At 41.6% G+C, this 22,500-nt stretch overlaps 1 protein-coding gene and 1 long non-coding RNA gene across 3 annotated transcripts in view; both read right to left on the reverse strand.

Annotated features, from left to right (window-relative positions):
• LOC137048648 (uncharacterized) overlaps nucleotides 1-14,797 on the reverse strand; it is a 47,329-nt gene extending 32,532 nt beyond the window's left edge. Inside the window, exon 1 of the long non-coding RNA XR_010899493.1 lies at nucleotides 14,697-14,797. This is a non-coding gene — a long non-coding RNA (uncharacterized lncRNA). The remainder of the gene's footprint in view (nucleotides 1-14,696) is intronic.
• Nucleotides 4,756-22,229, reverse strand: zgc:165507 (uncharacterized protein LOC561188 homolog). 2 transcript variants are annotated; one of them, XM_067426821.1, is made up of 5 exons: nucleotides 22,082-22,229; nucleotides 13,981-14,296; nucleotides 12,995-13,138; nucleotides 7,777-8,574; nucleotides 4,756-5,360 (listed from the first exon to the last, which is right to left on the reverse strand). In XM_067426821.1, the coding sequence occupies exons 2-5, from the start codon at nucleotides 14,192-14,194 to the stop codon at nucleotides 5,107-5,109; spliced, it is 1,410 nt and encodes a 469-aa protein (XP_067282922.1). In that variant the 5' UTR covers nucleotides 14,195-14,296; nucleotides 22,082-22,229; the 3' UTR covers nucleotides 4,756-5,106. The 2 variants fall into 2 exon arrangements, with proteins under 2 accessions (XP_067282922.1, XP_067282923.1); XM_067426822.1 differs by having other exon boundaries at nucleotides 13,981-14,242; nucleotides 22,082-22,198.
• Nucleotides 22,230-22,500: the final 271 nt, after the last annotated feature.

Raw genomic sequence — 22,500 nt, forward strand, 5'->3', positions numbered from 1 at the left:
TTGGTTGCTAGGGTGTTACTAAGCAGTTACTAATGTGTTCTGGTTGTTTGCTAGGCAGTTGCAAGGGTGTTTCAAGACGGTTGCTAAAGTGTTCTAGGTGGCTGCTGGGGTGTTTCTTAGTGGTTGCTAGGGTATCCTGGTTGGTTGCTAGGGTGTTACTAAGCAGTTACTAATGTGTTCTGGTTGGTTGCTAGGCAGTTGCAAGGGTGTTTCAAGACGGTTGCTAAAGTGTTCTAGGTGGCTGCTGGAGTGTTTCTTAGTGGTCGCTAGGGTATCCTGGTTGGTTGCTAGGGTGTTACTAAGAGGTTACTAATGTGTTCTGGTTGGTTGCTGGGCAGTTGCAAAGGTGTTTCTTGGCGGTTTGCTATAGGGTTTTAGGTGGCTGATAGGGTGTTTCTTAGTGGTGGCTATGGTATCCTGGTTGGTTGCTAGGGTGTTACTAAGTGGTTACTAATGTGTTCTGGTTGGTTGCTAGGCAGTTGCAAGGGTGTTTCTTGGCGGTTTACTAAGGTGTTCTAGGTGGCTGCTGGGGTGTTTCTTATTGGTTGCTAGGGTGTTGCTAAGCAGTTACTAATGTGTTCTGCTAGGTTGCTAAGGTGTTCTGGGTGGTTGCTAGGCAGTTGCAAGGGGGTTTCTAGGCTGTTGCCGAAGTGTTCTAGGTGGCTGCTAGGTTTTTTTTAATGGTTTGCTAGGGTATCCTGGTCGGTTGCTAGGTGCTGGTAAGCGGTTACTAATGTGTTCTGCTTGGTTGCTAGGCAGTTGCTAAGGTGTTCTGGGTGGTTGTTAGGCAGTTGTTAGGGCGTTTCTAGGCAGTTGCTAAGATATTCTAGGTGTGTATATACGTGTTCTTGAGCCTAGACCAGATGAGAATATCTGATCATTTGACCTTTACGTGACCCTGAGGTCAGGATGTCACATGACAAAACCAGAAGATCTGTAACATAATAATAATAAATAAAATAGACTTTTCTTGCATGCATTTTATACTAAATGCTCTTGTTTATTACCAATAGTTATGCCACTAATACTTGTTTATTCATTAATTTATTCTGTTTTATGATGAAATTCGTTTTCACTAGAAAATAATTCTGGAGTTTTGTTAAAGTCAACGGAAAAACATAATTAAAAATGCATCATCTCTGCGGTAACACTTACAGCAGCAATATGATTATGAATTCATAACAATAGGTGAGGCTGCAGTCCCCCAGACCTCTATGAATATCATTACATTACCTCAATCTGTCATCCCAAATAAACATGACTCTTTCTTCCACACTTTATGGATTTCTAGCGTCAGCAATATTAAAAAAGTGCAAAGCAGTTCTAATACGGCCTCCATTTACATGATTATTAAAGCGTCTGAGAATCACATTACACAAACATCCATCCTTCACTAACCTTGGGAAGACTTTCGGGATCAGTGCTGACGTCCTCGAACGTGAGTTTCGGTTAGAACTACAAACGCGAATAAAAGAAAACTACAAACATGGCGGAGGTGGTTTGACGGTTAAGCAGTTCAGAGAAGGGGGTTTGAGTGATTAATAATCAGTATATAACCTGGAGAAAAGGTGTGTATTCGATGTTATCCACATTTGTGTATTTTCACAATAAATATCAAATACAAAATGAAACACCATTGTGTATTTGATAAAGGTCCGTTCGGTTATGAACACGTACTCTTTCCTCACACACTTGTAGGGCGATTTGGGACGCGTTTGTTTTTCATTCAGACATTTTAGAAGGAAAAGTGTTTCAATTAAAGTCTTTAAAATAGCTCAAAGCGGATTGTTTTCACTATCTCTGCGGAAAATAACGCTCTGAGAGAGAGAGAGAGAGAGAGAGAGAGAGAGAGAGAGAGAGATGTGTTGTAAACAAAGGACAGCAGCGCCTCCTGTTGGTCACTAACAGGAACAACAATCCTCATAAATACACGATATTTAATTCAGTTTTACTGTTGGATCTACACGCATGTGAACGAATATATGACACATTATGGAAGCCCAAATCATAATTACACCACACACAATCTAAAATGATGACATTAAAGGTTCACTATCTAACTTTGCGTATTAAACATTATAAAACGAGCGAGTACACTACGGTACACCTATAATAAGTGTTTATATTGGGACAATTTTTGCTAGGGAAGCACAGAACCTGCGTGACGCGTCATACACGTTAATAGAAGTAGTTCCGGCTAATGTTCTTCCGCGAGACGAGACGCATAAAATAAACTTTTGATTATTAAAGGCACAATATGTCTCAACTTCCTTAAGTGATTGCTTATTTCCCTGGATTTAAACATTCTTGGAAACATTCGGGATAATTTGAGTACACAAGACAACAATATATATCCTAATTATGTCATAATTCATGATTTTGAAGATTTTTTTGGATTAAAATATCCAAAAAACACCAGAACAGTGTTTTATATATATATATATATATATATATATATAAAACATTGTTCTAGTGTTTTTTTGAATATTTTAATCCAAAAAAATATTTCATATTGTGCCTTACTTAAAACTTATAATGTCAAAATTATGGCATACTAAATCGAAAATATGACAATTAGGAGAAAAAATGTTCAACATTTTTATGTCTTAATTTCGACTTTTTATATCATAATTATGACTTAGTAGGCAGAGTAGGGTGTTTTTCACCTCTTTTATAGCAGAAATTAGCCATTTTTGCCTTACAATCACAAGAATTAATTCATTTATTTATTTAATTTATTGAATTTCACAAGAAATAATTAATCTGCATTCAGGTAAAGAGTCTCTTACCATGTTTTTATTTTATTTTAAATATGCTTTATGATAGTTCGTTATATTGGTTAATTCGCTATAATAATAAACGTGTACCACCACGTGACTCTAGTGAGTCATTTGAATCATCGCCTGAACCGATTCGCTCGGCGACACATGATTCATTCAACGCTTCTTTCTGAGGTGGATTTGAGGTCAAACAAAGTCTCTGTAAGTCACACTTAATGTTTATTTTAAAGTCTCTGTAATTCGAACTTCATGTTTATTAAACTGTTGTGTGGTAATATGTCGCCCAGTCGTGTATCTGCTCAGCTGAATCGTCTTATGAATCGATTAAAGCGGTTTGGAGTGAGAGCGACTCGTTTGATTTGTGTTGAAGAGGGAAGCCGCAGATCTCATGATCTTCCAAATGTTGTGGTTTAATTTCAAACTTCAGGACATCCAGAATTATGACCACATGTCATGAAAGGTTAAACTGATTACACTTGTTTGGCTAATTTGAACAATTACACACAAAAATGCATGAAGTTAATAATACAAATAATAATCATGTGAATGTTTTAGTGGCAGTTTGGTCTGTTCTTGACAAACGAACGATACAAAAAATAAAATGATGCACACAATAACCACATCATTAAACCAATGTGATTAGTGCTGTTAGTTATTTACATACTATAAATAGCACAACATCTGGCATTAAAATGCATATACTATAGTAAAGATAATAATTTAATGATAAGTATTAATACTCCGGTGCTCGTCTAGACGTGAATTAATTCCATTAATACATTCTCAAAAAGGGCATAAAAGAAAAGCAGAACTATGAGATATGAAGATGCATTTCATACATAAATCATATAACATCCAGCCTAGTAAATACTTTAAATATAGTACACATTTCATAGTGGAATAATTATATTTAAGGCGATACATCATTGGTTAAAGAGTGTTTATGATGCCACTCTCCGTCCGTATGTTTGCTGTGTAAAAATAAAGCCCAAGAAACTAACATTTCCCCTGAGGACTTCTGATGTAAATCATATTGCTTCTAGATTTTGGTAAGTAATAACGATCAGTAAAAATCCTCAGAAGTGATTTTGGTCAGACACATAAGGCTCTAAATTACGGAGCCCCGCTCATGACATGCAAGAAAATAAAGGTAAATAGTGCACGTTATTTATTATTTCAGTCCCTCGATTTATACATTTCTGCACGTTTTACTAATTCGTTCCTTCGCTTTATAAATCGTGCGCACGTTTTACTAATTCGTTCCCTCGATTTATCAATCATGCGCATGATTTAGCAAACCGAGGGAACTAATTATTTAAACGTGCGCACGATTTAGCAAACCAAGGGAACTAATTATTTAAACGTGCGCACGATTTAGCAAACCGAGGGAACTTATTATTTAAACGTGCGCACGATTTAGCAAACCGAGGGAACTAATTATTTAAACGTGCGCACGATTTAGCAAACCGAGGGAACTTATTATTTAAACGTGCGCACGATTTAGCAAACCGAGGGAACTAATTATTTAAACGTGCGCACGATTTAGCAAACCCAGGGAGCGAATTCGTTAAACGCGTGCACGATTTAGCAAATCAAGGAAATTAAATAGTAAAACATGCGCACGATTTAGCAAATCGGGCGAACGAAATAGTAAAACATGCGCACGATTTAGCAAACCGAGGGAGCGAATTCGTTAAACGTGCGCACAATTTAGCAAACTGAGGGAGCGAATTCGTTAAACGTGCGCACGATTTAGCAAACCGAGGGAGCGAATTCGTTAAACGTGCGCACGATTTAGCAAACCGAGGGAGCGAATTCGTTAAATGTGCGCACGATTTAGCAAACCGAGGGAGCGAATTCGTTAAACGTGCGCACGATTTAGCAAACCGAGGGAGCGAATTCGTTAAACGTGCGCACGATTTAGCAAACTGAGGGAGCGAATTCGTTAAACGTGCGCACGATCTAGCAAACCGAGGGAACAAATTCGTTAAACGTGCGCACAATTTAGCAAATCGAGGAAACTAAATAGTAGTATATAACTGCTACGAAATATAACTTTTTTTACTGCATGTCATGTGCGGGGCTCCGTACTAAAGCATCAGAAACACATTCAGCAACATTAGATCCGCTTTAGACAGCAATTCGTGTGTTTGAACGGATAACACGGACTCAAACGAGCAGCGCGTTGACGTCTGCTGAGCCTGAGCCACCAGAAACGAGCGACACGAAGCCTATATCAAAGTGCACGGCGTTTAGGTTGAAGGACGAGGCTGATTGCTGATTGGCTTTGGCAGTGTCCTCACGAGTCCAGTGTTTGCATAGACGCTCAGATGTTGGTTTCGCACTGCATGACGCCATCTTTACTTCCACAGAGTTGCTGCTCCGCCTGAGCATCTGCATCCGTCTCCGTTTGCTCCTCCGGCTCCGCCCGTTTCTCCGCCTCCTCGTGTTTGCGCTCGCGCTCCAGAAGCCGATAGTTGATAAAGTTCCCGATGAAGAGCCAGATGCTGGCGAAAACCACCACAGCTCCGCAGCACAGGTACATGTACTTGTAGTTCTTCGTGATATCCACTAATTTCCCTGCGGATGAAACGGCATGTATTAGACATGTATTAGCACAGCATCTGTACTTAAGTACACTTTTTGAGTATCTATACTTTACTTGAGTACAGTACTTAAGTTCACTTTGAGTATCTATACTTTACTTGAGTACTGTACTTAAGTACACTTTGAGTATCTACTTTACTTGAGTGCAGTACTTAAGTTCACTTTGAGTATCTATACTTTACTTGAGTACTGTACTTAAGTTTACTTTGAGTATCTATACTTTACTTGAGTACTGTACTTAAGTTTACTTTGAGTATCTATACTTTACTTGAGTACTGTACTTAAGCACACTTTGAGTATCTATACTTTACTTGAGTACTGTACTTAAGTACACTTTGAGTATCTTTACTTGAGTACTGTACTTAAGTACACTTTGAGTATCTATACTTTACTTGAGTACTGTACTTAAGTTCACTTTGAGTATCTACTTTACTTGAGTACTGTACTTAAGTTCACTTTGAGTATCTACTTTACTTGAGTACTGTACTTAAGTTCACTTTGAGTATCTATACTTTACTTGAGTGCAGTACTTAAGTTCACTTTGAGTATCTATACTTTACTTGAGTACTGTACTTAAGTACACTTTGAGTATCTATACTTTACTTGAGTACTGTACTTAAGTTCACTTTGAGTATCTACTTTACTTGAGTGCAGTACTTAAGTTCACTTTGAGTATCTATACTTTACTTGAGTACTGTACTTAAGTACACTTTGAGTATCTATACTTTACTTGAGTACTGTACTTAAGTACACTTTGAGTATCTATACTTTACTTGAGTGCAGTACTTAAGTTCACTTTGAGTATCTATACTTTACTTGAGTACAGTACTTAAGTTAACTTTGAGTATCTTTACTTGAGTACTGTACTTAAGTACACTTTGAGTATCTATACTTTACTTGAGTACTGTACTTAAGTTCACTTTGAGTATCTTTACTTGAGTACTGTACTTAAGTACACTTTGAGTATCTTTACTTGAGTACTGTACTTAAGCACACTTTGAGTATCTGTACTTTACATGAGTGCTTTACTTAAGTACACTTTGAGTATCTATACTTTACTTGAGTAGTGTACTTAAGTACACTTTGAGTATCTGTGGTTTGCTTGAGTACTGTACTTAAGTACACTTTGAGTATCTGCACTTTACCTGAGTACTGTACTTAAGCACACTTTGAGTATCTTTACTTGAGTACTGTACTTAAGCACACTTTGAGTATCTTTACTTGAGTACTGTACTTAAGCACACTTTGAGTATCTGTACTTTACATGAGTAGTGTACTTAAGTACACTTTGAGTATCTGTGCTTTACTGGAGTACTGTACTTAAGCACACTTTGAGTATCTGCACTTTACCTGAGTACTGTACTTAAGCACACTTTGAGTATCTTTACTTGAGTACTGTACTTAAGTACACTTTGAGTATCTTTACTTGAGTACTGTACTTAAGCACACTTTGAGTATCTGTACTTTACATGAGTGCTTTACTTAAGTACACTTTGAGTATCTATACTTTACTTGAGTAGTGTACTTAAGTACACTTTGAGTATCTGTGGTTTGCTTGAGTACTGTACTTAAGTACACTTTGAGTATCTTTACTTGAGTACTGTACTTAAGCACACTTTGAGTATATGTACTGTACTTTAAGGATCTGTCCTTCAGAAACATGGATTATCCTATCACATCCCGCCTCTCTGCCCACTTTCAGTTATCCGCGCGATGGCGACGCCCAGCTCGTCTCTACTTTACGCTTCAAAGCGGCTCTTCAGAATGCTATCGATGACGTCACGTCCATATTTTTTTACAGTCTATCATTCGTCTGCTTTATCGTCTGCTAAATGTTAAAGCACAACTCCGGTGAGAAATGGCCCTAGAGGTAATTAACAGATGGTTAGCGAGTAGATCGTTCTCTGGGATGCGGTTTCATGAAAATTGAATGTAAAGTGTTTTATCTCTAAAAACAGATTAGCTTATAGTCTTGTCCTTGTTATATACCACTAACAAGGCTCAAAAAAGCACAGCATTCGTGGCTTGACTGGTCGATACTGTTTTCCAAGATGTACTGTCTTTATAAAGTATCTTCTTATTAAACTGTTTGTACTCTTACAAAGTTCTCAATGCTTCGGTTTGCATGTAGAGACCCTCATTATGCTGCCGTGTTAGTGTGAGGCTATTTTGAGTCTTGTTAGTGGTATTAACTAGCGGTTTAATTTCACTTACTCAATGCCCCATAGACAAGCGTTATAAGCTAATCTGTTTTTAGAGATAAACTCTTTACTTTTGATTTTCATGAGAACTCATCCCAGAGAACGATCTACTCGCTAACCATCTGTTAATTACCCCTAGGTTCGTTTCTCAACGGAGTTGTCCTTTAAATGTATCGTGTGTTTTTTACCTGCTAGCGGCGGTCCGATTAGCACCGGACAGCACTCCACAATAGTAGTGAGACCCACGGCGCTGGAGAACCTCTGAGCTCCCACTAGATCCATCAGCGTCTCGAATAGAACCGCGCTCACCATACCAAAAGCGAAGCCAAAAAAGACGGCGTAAACCACCATACCGGTGTAGCTCTGGATCAGCGGGCAAAGCAGGTGACAAACGCCGTTATAAAGCACGGCGAAGCTAAAGAAGTATTGGATTCTGGGCCGGATCCACCGGGAGTTGGCCAAAAGGCCCATTGACGGCCGGGCGAACATATCCACGAATGCCAGGATTGAGAGCAAGAAAGCCGCTTGGTATTCGTCGACGCCGTTGTCCTTGGCATAGGACGAGAGGAAAACAATCGGCGCGAAAAATCCCAAAAACATGATGACGTTCCCGGATAGGTAGATGAGGAAGCCGCGGTGCTTAAAGAGCGACAGGTCCAGATATTTATTGACGGTTTGCCAGGCTGTGGTTTTCTCTTTTTGGGACGGTGCCGGCTTTTCCTCGATTGGCTTGCTTTGGCCCGCCGGGGCCACCAGGGGCCTCATGAGCGCTCCGGCCACGCAGCAGTTGAGCATCAGGCCGCCGAGGATTAGGAAGCTTCCCCTCCAGCCGTACTCATTGATGAGGTACTGGTTGAGCGGCGCCAGCGTGCTGAGGAACACCGGACTGCCCGCCATGGCGAAGCCGTTAGCGATTGGACGCTTCTTGTAGAAGTATCGGCCGATCATCGTCAGCGCCGGCTGGAGGTTGAAGGCCAGACCGAAGCCTGAGAGAGGAGGCAAGACAAGGGACACGGTGAGCATCGGTTAGCAAACGCCGCTACGAATAATAAAACAAAATCTATGAAATCAGTGTTGCAAAACTGACAAAATGAACGCGGCAAAACTGACAGAACGTGGCAAAACAGGTCAAACGAACGCTGCAAAACAGACGAAACGGACGCAGAAAAACGAATGAAACGGACACGACAAAACAGACGAAATGAACGCAGAAAAACAGATGAAACGGACACAGAAAAACTGATGAAACGGACGTGACAAAACAGATGAAACGGACACAGAAAAACTGATGAAACGGACGTGACAAAACAGATGAAATGAACGCGGCAAAACAGATGCAGAAAAACTGATGAAAAGGACGTGACAAAACAGACGAAATGAACGCGGCAAAACAGACTAAACGGACACAGAAAAACTGATGAAACGGACGTGACAAAACAGATGAAATGAACGCGGCAAAACAGATGCAGAAAAACTGATGAAAAGGACGTGACAAAACAGACGAAATGAACGCGGCAAAACAGACTAAACGGACACAGAAAAACTGATGAAAAGGACGTGACAAAACAGACGAAATGAACGCGGCAAAACAGACTAAACGGACACAGAAAAACTGATGAAAAGGACGTGACAAAACAGACGAAATGAACGCGGCAAAACAGACTAAACGGACACAGAAAAACTGATGAAAAGGACGTGACAAAACAGACGAAATGAACGCGGCAAAACAGACTAAACGGACACAGAAAAACTGATGAAAAGGACGTGACAAAACAGACGAAATGAACGCGGCAAAACAGACTAAACGGACACAGAAAAACTGATGAAACGGACGTGACAAAACAGACGAAACGGACACAGAAAAACTGATGAAACGGACGTGACAAAACAGACGAAACGGACACAGAAAAACTGATGAAACGGACACGACAAAACAGACGAAATGAACGCAGAAAAACAGATGAAACGGACACAGAAAAACTGATGAAACGGACGTGACAAAACAGATGAAACGGACACAGAAAAACTGATGAAACGGACGTGACAAAACAGATGAAATGAACGCGGCAAAACAGATGCAGAAAAACTGATGAAAAGGACGTGACAAAACAGACGAAATGAACGCGGCAAAACAGACTAAACGGACACAGAAAAACTGATGAAAAGGACGTGACAAAACAGACGAAATGAACGCGGCAAAACAGACTAAACGGACACAGAAAAACTGATGAAAAGGACGTGACAAAACAGACGAAATGAACGCGGCAAAACAGACTAAACGGACACAGAAAAACTGATGAAAAGGACGTGACAAAACAGACGAAATGAACGCGGCAAAACAGACTAAACGGACACAGAAAAACTGATGAAAAGGACGTGACAAAACAGACGAAATGAACGCGGCAAAACAGACTAAACGGACACAGAAAAACTGATGAAACGGACGTGACAAAACAGACGAAACGGACACAGAAAAACTGATGAAACGGACGTGACAAAACAGACGAAACGGACACAGAAAAACTGATGAAACGGACACGACAAAACAGACGAAATGAACGCAGAAAAACAGATGAAACGGACACAGAAAAACTGATGAAACGGACGTGACAAAACAGATGAAACGGACACAGAAAAACTGATGAAACGGACGTGACAAAACAGATGAAATGAACGCGGCAAAACAGATGCAGAAAAACTGATGAAAAGGACGTGACAAAACAGACGAAATGAACGCGGCAAAACAGACGAAACGGACACAGAAAAACTGATGAAACGGACGTGACAAAACAGACGAAACCAACACAGAAAAACTGATGAAACGGACGTGACAAAACAGACGAAACGGACACAGAAAAACTGATGAAACGGACACGACAAAACAGACGAAATGAATGCGGCAAAACTGGCAGAACGCGGCAGAACAGGCAAAACGAACGTGACAAAACGGACGCAGAAAAACTGACAAAATAGATGCGACAAAACGGACAGAACTGGTGAAACGGTCGCGGCAAAACAGACGAAACAAACGCGGCAAAAACTGATGCGGCAAAACTGACAAAATGGACGCGCCAAAATGTGGCAAAACTGCTGAAACGAATGCGGCAAAACTAACGAAACGCAGAAAACTGATGAAACGGACGTGGCTAAACAGACTCGCAATTCTGACAAAAAAGATGAGGCATTACAGACGAAACAAATGCGGTAAAACAGACTAAACGGATACAGGAAAACTGATGAAACAGGCAAAACTGATGGAACACAGAAAAACAGAAAACGAACGCGGCAAAACTGATGAAACACACTCGGCAAAACAGACAAAACGGACGCGGGAAAACTGACGAAACACACTCGGCAAAACAGACGAAACGGACGCGGGAAAACTGACGAAACACACTCGGCAAAACAGACGAAACGGACGCGGGAAAACTGACGAAACACACTCGGCAAAACAGACGAAACGGACGCGGGAAAACTGACGAAACACACTCGGCAAAACAGACGAAACGGACGCGGGAAAACTGACGAAACACACTCGGCAAAACAGACGAAACGGACGCGGGAAAACTGACGAAACACACTCGGCAAAACAGACGAAACGGACGCGGGAAAACTGACGAAACACACTCGGCAAAACAGACGAAACGGACGCGGGAAAACTGACGAAACACACTCGGCAAAACAGACGAAACGGACGCGGGAAAACTGACGAAACACACTCGGCAAAACAGACGAAACGGACGCGGGAAAACTGACGAAACACACTCGGCAAAACAGACAAAACGGACGCGGGAAAACTGACGAAACACACTCGGCAAAACAGACAAAACGGACGCGGGAAAACTGACGAAACACACTCGGCAAAACAGACAAAACGGACGCGGGAAAACTGACGAAACACACTCGGCAAAACAGACAAAACGGACGCGGGAAAACTGACGAAACACACTCGGCAAAACAGACAAAACGGACGCGGGAAAACTGACGAAACACACTCGGCAAAACAGACAAAACGGACGCGGGAAAACTGACGAAACACACTCGGCAAAACAGACAAAACGGACGCGGGAAAACTGACGAAACACACTCGGCAAAACAGACGAAACGGACGCGGGAAAACTGACGAAACACTCGGCAAAACAGACGAAACGGACGCGGGAAAACTGACGAAACACACTCGGCAAAACAGACGAAACGGACGCGGGAAAACTGACGAAACACACTCGGCAAAACAGACGAAACGGACGCGGGAAAACTGACGAAACACACTCGGCAAAACAGACGAAACGGACGCGGGAAAACTGACGAAACACACTCGGCAAAACAGACAAAACGGACGCGGGAAAACTGACGAAACACACTCGGCAAAACAGACAAAACGGACGCGGGAAAACTGACGAAACACACTCGGCAAAACAGACAAAACGGACGCGGGAAAACTGACGAAACACACTCGGCAAAACAGACAAAACGGACGCGGGAAAACTGACGAAACACACTCGGCAAAACAGACAAAACGGACGCGGGAAAACTGACGAAACACTCGGCAAAACAGACAAAACGGACGCGGGAAAACTGACGAAACACACTCGGCAAAACAGACAAAACGGACGCGGGAAAACTGACGAAACACACTCGGCAAAACAGACAAAACGGACGCGGGAAAACTGACGAAACACACTCGGCAAAACAGACAAAACGGACGCGGGAAAACTGACGAAACACACTCGGCAAAACAGACAAAACGGACGCGGGAAAACTGACGAAACACACTCGGCAAAGCGGACGCGGGAAAACTGACGAAACACACTCGGCAAAACAGACAAAACGGACGCGGGAAAACTGACGAAACACACTCGGCAAAACAGACAAAACGGACGCGGGAAAACTGACGAAACACACTCGGCAAAACAGACAAAACGGATACGGGAAAACTGACGAAACACACTCGGCAAAACAGACAAAACGGACGCGGGAAAACTGACGAAACACACTCGGCAAAACAGACAAAACGGACGCGGGAAAACTGACGAAACACTCGGCAAAACAGACAAAACGGACGCGGGAAAACTGACGAAACACACTCGGCAAAACAGACAAAACGGATACGGGAAAACTGACGAAACACACTCGGCAAAACAGACAAAACGGACGCGGCAAAAGTGACCAAAAACGAACGCTCAAAACTGATAAAACGAACAAAACTGGCGAAACGGACACAGCAAAACAAACGCGGAAAAACTGACGAAAGGAACGCAAAAAAACGACCAATCATAATTTTGGTTGAGCCAGAACGTATCGACTAACAATCGGCTGGGAGACGACAGCACTAATGGAGACCAGATGGGGTCAGAGATCACAGATGGGGTCACCAACATGACCTCCAGCGGTGCTAAAGCAGCTCACCGCCGATCACGCCGATGCAGACGTAGAGCTGAGTGACGTTATTACAGAACGAGGCGCTGATCATCCCCACGGCACACAGGAAGCCTCCCAGGATCATGATTGGCCGACAGCCGTACGCATTCACCAGAATACTGCTGATGGGACCTGCATGCACACACACACACACACACACACCAGCGGCTCACTTACACTGGAAAACTCTTTACAATATGCAACAAAATTACTAAATGTTACAATGAAAATCTTAATTAAAAACACTGATCAATAATAAACACACCATGTGACTTCATTGATATTATTTTGAGTGTGTGTGTGTGCGTCTCACACACACACACACTCACACACACACACACACACACACAAACTCTCTCTCACACACGCACACACACACTCTCTCTCACACACGCACACTCTCTCTCACGCACACAAACACACACACACACTCTCACACACACACACACACACACACACACAGTCATGTGTCTTTACAGTCAAAACGATGTTCTCTGAGGTGGAAAGTTTTCCTTGAAGTCTTATACTGCAGATGCATCATGGGATATTTTGCTTCGCTAATGATTTGCAGCGCTGAAGTGTGTGTGTGTGTGTGTGTGTGTGTGTGTGTGTTCTCTGCATGTTAATGCTCATTCATAATAAAACATGCTGATGTAATTTGTGAGCGACTGCAGGCCGGTTTGATCTGGACGTGTGTTTAGATCTAATTAGTCCAGTAATGAATTTAATTTAATGTGAACGGAAAGTGCTTCTCACACGTGTGTGTGTGTGTGTGTGTGTGTGTGTGTGTGTGTGTGTGTGTGATGGGTAGGTTTAGGGGCAGTGTAAGGGGATAGTAAATACGGTTTGTACAGTATAAAAACCATTACGCCTATGGAATGTCCCCATATGTCACAAAAACAAACGTGTGTGTGTGTGTGTGTGTGTGTGTGTGTGTGTGTGTGTGTGTGTGTGTGTGTGTGCACGCGCTTTACCTCCAGCGTACATGACGGCCAGCATGATGGATGAGATCCAGGCCACCTGACTGTAGGAGGCGTTGAAGATCCTCTGGATGTCTTTGAAGAACACTGTGGTGGCTTTGGGGAAGGCGTAGGAGAAGCCAATGGAGATGAAAGCCCCGCCCACAACGGCCCAGCCCCACCCACCATCCGGAGGCGGGACAGCTGGCGGTCCGACAGGGGGAGGCATTGGTGGATATCACAACTGACAATCAGAGGGGCGGGGCCAACTGCCTGACTGACCAATGACAGACGAGAGGGGGCGTGTTTTAGTCTCTGGTGTGAATGAGCACTGATAAAAGCAAACACAGACGGACATTAGAAGCATTCATGTCCACAGCTGTCAGTCACTGCTCAAGCCACGCCTCCTGCTGCTGGAAATGTGGGCGGGGCTACAGACGTAACGAATCACGGTTTACAAACCAAACAAAACTCCAGTTATTCTGATCATGTGATACTTAAGCCAAACGTTTGACACACAGCGCTCATGTGACGGGACTGTAAGATGAGCTTTTGTTTTCTGCTGCACTCCTCAAATCCAAATAACCTTCCAGCGACATTACTGTAAGGTATATCAGCACACACTCATAAAGAGCCCTTTCTTTATAATAACTCTGGATTTGATATTTTGATATACACTTATCCAGCATAACATTATGACCGGTGAGTAACACTGATGATCTCTTCATGACGGCTCCTGTTAGTGGGTGGGATATATTAGGCAGCAAGCGAACATTTAGTCCTCAGAGTTGATGTGTGTGAAGCAGGAGAAATGGGCAAGCGTAAGGATTTGAGCGAGTTTGGCCAGATTGTGACGGCTAGACGACTGGGTCAGAGCATCTCCAAAACTGCAGCTCTTGTGGGCTGTTCCCGGTCTGCAGTGGTCAGTATCTATCAAAAGTGCTCCAAGGAAGGACCAGTGGAGAACCGGCCACAGGGTCATGGGCGGCCAAGGCTCATTGATGACCGTGGGGAGCGAAGGCTGGCCCGTGGGGTCCGATCAAACAGACGAGCTACTGGAGCTCAAACTGCTCCAGAAGTTAATGCTGACACGCTCCACCTACCTAAGCATTGCTGAGACCATGTTCAGCCTTTGATGGAAACGGTATTCTGGTGGCTGTGGCTCTTCCAGCAGGATAATGCTCCTGACACAAAGCACAAATGCTTCAGGAATGGTTTGAGGAGCACAACAACCAGTTTGAGGCGTCGACTCGGCCTCCAGATTCCCCAGATCTCAATCCAATCGAGCATCTGTGGGATGAGCTGAACAAACCAGTCCGCACTAACAGGACTTAAAGGATCTGCTGCTAACATCTTGGTGACGGATACCACAGCACACCTTCAGGAGTCTAGAGGAGTCCATCAGAGACGGGTCAGCAACACAATATTAGGTTTGTTATGCCTGATCGGTGGCTGAATTGAGCCGCTCAAAATATGAACGTATCACACGACTTGTTGAAAGTGATAGCCAATCAGAAGCTGAAGTGAGGTGATTGGCTGACAGCAGACTATTTGGTAACACAGTGTGTGTTTCTGGCCGTCCTTCAGCTTCAAGGTCTCGGTGTAGTCTGAAACGGTAAGTGCTGCCTCATGAATATTTCATTAGATGACCTTTTTCTCATCTTTAGGCCGGATTTCTCACATTACAAACAGCCGAATCAGCAGATCACACATCACTGTACCTCTGCTCAGCCAACAGAACGCTTGTCTTAAGTTATCCTGCCTTTAATAATGCATCGTACGTTTTTAAAATGTTACGTAACGTTCTCTTAACGTTTGAAGAATGACACAATGTAACGTTCTCTTAACGTTTGAAGAATGATACAATGTAACTTTCCTATAACGTTTGAAGAATGATACAATGTAACGTTCTCTTAACGTTTGAAGAATGATACAATGTAACTTTCCTATAACGTTTGAAGAATGATACAATGTAACGTTCCCTTAACGTTTGAAGAATGACACAATGTAACGTTCCCATAACGTTTGAAGAATGATACAATGTAACGTTCTCTTAACGTTTGAAGAATGATACAATGTAACGTTCCCATAACGTTTGAAGAATGATACAATGTAACGTTCCCATAACGTTTGAAGAATGACAATGTAACGTTCCCATAACGTTTGAAGAATGATACAATGTAACGTTCTCTTAACGTTTGAAGAATGATACAATGTAACGTTCTCTTAATGTTTGAAGAATGACACAATGTAACGTTCCCATAACGTTTGAAGAATGACACAATGTAACGTTCTCTTAATGTTTGAAGAATGACACAATGTAACGTTCTCTTAACGTTTGAAGAATGATACAATGTAACGTTCCCATAACGTTTGAAGAATGATACAATGTAACTTTCCTATAACGTTTGAAGAATGATACAATGTAACGTTCTCTTAACGTTTGAAGAATGATACAATGTAACGTTCCCATAACGTTTGAAGAATGATACAATGTAACGTTCTCTTAACGTTTGAAGAATGATACAATGTAACGTTCCCATAACGTTTGAAGAATGATACAATGTAACGTTCCCTTAACGTTTGAAGAATGATACAATGTAACGTTCCCATAACGTTTGAAGAATGACACAATGTAACGTTCCCATAACGTTTGAAGAATGACAATGTAACGTTCCCATAACGTTTGAAGAATGATACAATGTAACTTTCCTATAACGTTTGAAGAATGATACAATGTAACGTTCTCTTAACGTTTGAAGAATGATACAATGTAACGTTCCCATAACGTTTGAAGAATGATACAATGTAACGTTCCCATAACGTTTGAAGAATGACACAATGTAACGTTCTCTTAACGTTTGAAGAATGACACAATGTAACGTTCTCTTAATGTTTGAAGAATGACACAATGTAACGTTCTCTTAACGTTTGAAGAATGATACAATGTAACGTTCCCATAACGTTTGAAGAATGACACAATGTAACGTTCTCTTAACGTTTGAAGAATGATACAATGTAACGTTCCCATAACGTTTGAAGAATGACACAATGTAACGTTCTCTTAATGTTTGAAGAATGACACAATGTAACGTTCTCTTAACGTTTGAAGAATGACACAATGTAACGTTCCCTTAACGTTTGAAGAATGACACAATGTAACGTTCTCTTAACGTTTGAAGAATGACACAATGTAACGTTCTCTTAACGTTTGAAGAATGACACAATGTAACTTTCTCTTAACGTTTGAAGAATGACACAATGTAACGTTCTCTTAACGTTTGAAGAATGATACAATGTAAAGTTCTCTTAACGTTTGAAGAATGACACAATGTAACGTTCTCTTAACGTTTGAAGAATGACACAATGTAACGTTCTCTTAACGTTTGAAGAATGACACAATGTAAAGTTCTCTTAACGTTTGAAGAATGACACAATGTAACGTTCCCATAACGTTTGAAGAATGACACAATGTAACGTTCCCATAACGTTTGAAGAATGACACAATGTAACGTTCCCTTAACGTTTGAAGAATGACACAATGTAACGTTCTCTTAACGTTTGAAGAATGACACAATGTAACGTTCTCTTAACGTTTGAAGAATGATACAATGTAACGTTCACTTAACGTTTGAAGAATGACACAATGTAACGTTCTCTTAACGTTTGAAGAATGATACAATGTAACGTTCACTTAACGTTTGAAGAATGGCACAATGTAACGTTCACTTAACGTTTGAAGAATGACACAATGTAACGTTCTCTTAACGTTTGAAGAATGATACAATGTAACGTTCACTTAACGTTTGAAGAATGGCACAATGTAACGTTCACTTAACGTTTGAAGAATGGCACAATGTAACGTTCTCTTAACGTTTGAAGAATGACACAATGTAACGTTCTCTTAACGTTTGAAGAATGACACAATGTAACGTTCTCTTAACGTTTGAAGAATGACACAATGTAACGTTCCCTTAACGTTTGAAGAATGACACAATGTAACGTTCCCAAAAACAAGTGATGTGAACGTCAGCCAAACGTTCTGGGGATGTTTTCCGCTCTCTCATACGCTCCACCTCAGAGTTTCTCAGCTCATGTTGAAGGCTTTACTCAGCCCCAGTCAGGGGCGTGGGACTGGGGGGATAAAGGGTACTGAGTAACCAGGGCCCAAGGCAGGGAAGTCCGTTTTCTATACATACACATATATGGTACGGGGGCCCAGCAAGATGGTTTGTACCCAGGGCCCAAAATTTGGTGCTACGCCCCTGGCCCCAGTTATATTAATGTGTTGTGTAATCACTGCAGAAATAAAGCAGACCGGACTCGACTGATCTCGAGGTGTAAGCTTGTAATTATTCATGCGTAAACTGTATCTACGGCACATTTCTGCGAGTGTAGGGGAAAGGTCGAAGCCTCTGTGAAGAGTTTGAATAAAAGGAAAGACCTGCAGACTCTGTTCCCGAGGTCACTTTTGAAGGTCTGCGAGTGTTTGAAGACAAAAACAAGCTCTAGAGTTTCAGACTTCAGAGGAACAATGGACGTTTGGGTCGTGCGGACGTGTGTCTCCACCTGTTTAATATTTCAGAAACATCTGAGATATCATAACATCAACCTACAGAATGTACACACGTACACAGACGCTAGTGTTTGGACAATAACTCACAGCTACTGTAATAATAATTCATTACTCGTATCATGAATTCATATGGCCTTTGATCCACATGATCTGTCTTTACTGTAACTGTACAAACGGGTCTTTAAATCAGTGCCGATTATTACTTAAACGCAAGAATAACTGATATTTTTAGTAATATTTACACTGTAAAGTAAGTTGGCAAAACTTTAGGCAATCGGTTGTATCAATTTTTTAAGTTAAGAAATGGTTCAGAACTTTTTATTTTGTGATCATACATTTGAATTGCTCTACACCGCCGTCGGTGTGTGAATGGGTGAATGTGAGGCGATATGTAAAGCACTTTATACTGCCATAGGTCTGTTAAAAGCGCTGTATAAATGCAGTCCATTAACCATTTAATTGCTCTTGAAATATTTAAGTTCATTCATACTCAAATTGTTAGTAGTGGAAACTCTTCTAAACTAGCATAAAAAACATTAAACACGTCTAAATCTCCCACTTAATGTTAATCTTGCACAAAAAAACATCATGTAACACTTCATTTTGCCATTTATTGTGACTGTTGAGTGTCCTGGCAAAGCATGCTGGGAAATAGAAATTCCATCCCAGTTTCGGTTAAATTTAAGTTCATCTAAATTAAAAAAATAAGGATTACTGAAAATGTGTCCGTTTTGAGAACTCGTTCTAAATACTCATAAACGTTCATTAATTTGAACTCATTTGTTTGATTTGAGTTGGCTCTACTCAAACCAGTTTCTTATTTTGAGCATTAGGGTTTAGAGTGAACCATATCGGTATCAGCCGATAAATGTTCATTTGATAAAGTTCATATCATTATCAGTCAGATCAGAACATTTGGCCGATATATTAAAGCTGATTAATAATGGAGTATTTCAGACACTTCAGATGTGCACTGTTCACTATTATGTGTTTGAATTGGTGGAAATACGATTGAATCTCTTTAAAAAGGAAAACACACTGTCATATCGGCCACAAAAAATTATAATAAGAAAATATAATTGTGTGTTTGGGACATGGATTTAAAGGTGAGACTTTTGTTTTTGTAATCAGTCTCTCAAAAATATCTAAAAAAAATTGGATTTATTGGCCAATATATCAGTTATCGGCTTTAATCAGACTCTCAAAAATTATATAAAAATTGGGATTCAGATTTATCGGCCAATATATCGGTTATCGGCTTTAATCAGACTCTCAAAAATTATATAAAAATTGGGATTCAGATTTATCGGCCAATATATCGGTTATCGGCTTTAATCAGACTCTCAAAAATTATATAAAAATTGGGATTCTGATTTATCGGCCAATATATCGGTTAATCGGCTTTAATCAGACTCTCAAAAATTATATAAAAATTTGGATTTATCGGCCAATATATCGGTTATCAGCTTTAATCAGACCCTCAAAAATTATATAAAATTTGGATTTATTGGCCAATATATCGGTTATCTGCTTTAATCAGACTCACAAAAATTATATAAAAATTAGGATTCAGATTTATCGGCCAATATATCGGTTATCGGCTTTAATCAGACTCTCAAAAATTATATAAAATTTGGATTTATTGGCCAATATATCGGTTATTGGCTTTAATCAGACTCTCAAAAATTATATAAAAATCTGGATTCTGAATTATTGGCCAATATATTGTTGTTTGATATTATCCCTGTTTATGTTTCAGACAAAATGTCCATCCCTAATTTCATCAGCACTGAAGCAGCTCAGGTTTACTTGATTATCCATCATCATTTATTAGAAAAATCATGAGTATTAAATATGATCATTGGGCTTATGAGGAAGGTTATTAGTTCATCTGTCAATCATAATTGTACTGCAATTACAGAGCACTTAAATATGATCTTACGGCAGATATTGATATTGATAAGCATTTTATGCTCTCGTTGATTTACATCACCAGCATTAATTCTCCATGACAGCCTGATGTAACAACACAAATGCATGTTTGTCGTTTTTTTGAATGTTGCATTCAAAAGAAAATAAAAATTCTGACTATTAGGGTTACGGGTTTGTTTAGGGTCATCACCGTGACCTTTCACCTTGTTCTTGAGAGCAGCCGCGGGCGTTTCCTAACACACAATAATAAGCTCATCTATATGGTGATGTTGTTCTGAGGAAAAGGAGCCAGATGTGTGTCCGGTGTGTCTCGTGAGAGTTTGTGAGAACATATGCATTGAACCTAAAGATAAATAAATGCATTAACAAAGAGTGTGTGGATGAAAGAGTGCGGGCGTCTCCTCCAGAACACAGCGTGAGCCTCTAGATGTGTGTGTGTGTGTGTGTGTGTGTTTTACACCCGCCCGACATTCTTCATTCTCGGCAACTACACCATAACAAAACCTGTACGAGTACTAGAGTGTGTTTCTGTCTGATAATGCAGTTATATTGTGTTGCTCCCCATTTTGCTACCAAAACAGCCCTGATGCGGCTCGCCTTCTCCCCATAGTGCATCCTGGGGCCGTGTGTTCCCCAGGTACACACACACACACACACACACACACCCGGCCATCCACGGGATTCCTCAGACCAGGCCACCTTCTTCCATCGCTCCGTGGTCCAGTTCTGATGCTCACGTGCCACTGTTGGTGCTTTCGGCGGGGTCAGGGGTCAGAGGTCACCCTGACTGGTCCATACGCCTCAAACTGAGCTGCTCTGTGTATTCTGACAGCTTTCTATCAGAACCAGCATTAACTTCTGGAGCAGTTTGAGCTCCAGTAGCTCGTCTGTTTGATCGGACCCCACGGGCCAGCCTTCGCTCCCCACGGTCATCAATGAGCCTTGGCCGCCCATGACCCTGTGGCCGGTTCTCCACTGGTCCTTCCTTGGAGCACTTTTGATAGATACTGACCACTGCAGACCGGGAACAGCCCACAAGAGCTGCAGTTTTGGAGATGCTCTGACCCAGTCGTCTAGCCGTCACAATCTGGCCAAACTCGCTCAAATCCTTACGCTTGCCCATTTCTCCTGCTTCACACACATCAACTCTGAGGACTAAATGTTCACTTGCTGCCTAATATATCCCACCCACTAACAGGAGATGAAGAGATCCGTGATATTCATAATGTTATGCCTGATCGGTGTGTAGCATCATAAACGCGAGTCATGTGACCCGCTGGAGTGACCCAGATGAGCCAAACCCGCTTACAGCCTCAAAGCCGGATAAATATAGAAGCGGCACTTCTATTGACTTCACGGGACCGGATGCAACCGCTCCGTGTTCATCAATATTCATCAGATTGCCGCATCATCGCGTTATTGTGCGGTAATTTAATATATAAGGTCGCATCATCAGCACATGCTGCACATCATCATTTGTTGATATTCGCGCTCAGCATCATTCCTGATAATAACGGGACTGTCCCGCCAGCGGCAGCGGTATTATTATAATAATCACCATTATTGTCATCAGTGTTGCTGTCAGATGTGATGATGAATGTGGCATACCTTCAGATCCGGTGCTCGGTGCTCTCCGTGTCCCTGACCTTCAGTCGCTGCTGCAGAAAGACGCTCCGCACGCGCGTTTGAATCGGTCGTTGGTGACGTCACTCGCGCGTTTCCCCGGGGCGCGGTAAGCGATGGCGGAGGCTCGGCTCATGAATATTAATGAGACGGCGCGCTAGCCGATTGGTCGTCAGACTGGCGTGTGGTTCGGTTGGGCGGCGCCATGAATGTTAATCAGCTTCATATCCGGGAAGATTACCGTCTGCAACGTCGTCACAACGTATTATAAATGTTTATCGTGTAAACGGAGCGCACGAGCTCGGCTTTTGTTTGTTATTCCAGTCACAAAACGGTTCGCCCTGCTTCTAAAAACCCTTAACGGGGCTTATTGTGCTAAAACAATCAGCAGGAGAAACGTTTCT

This window comes from Pseudorasbora parva, chromosome 20 (genome assembly GCF_024679245.1).
Source record: "Pseudorasbora parva isolate DD20220531a chromosome 20, ASM2467924v1, whole genome shotgun sequence".
Classification (NCBI taxonomy): domain Eukaryota; kingdom Metazoa; phylum Chordata; class Actinopteri; order Cypriniformes; family Gobionidae; genus Pseudorasbora; species Pseudorasbora parva.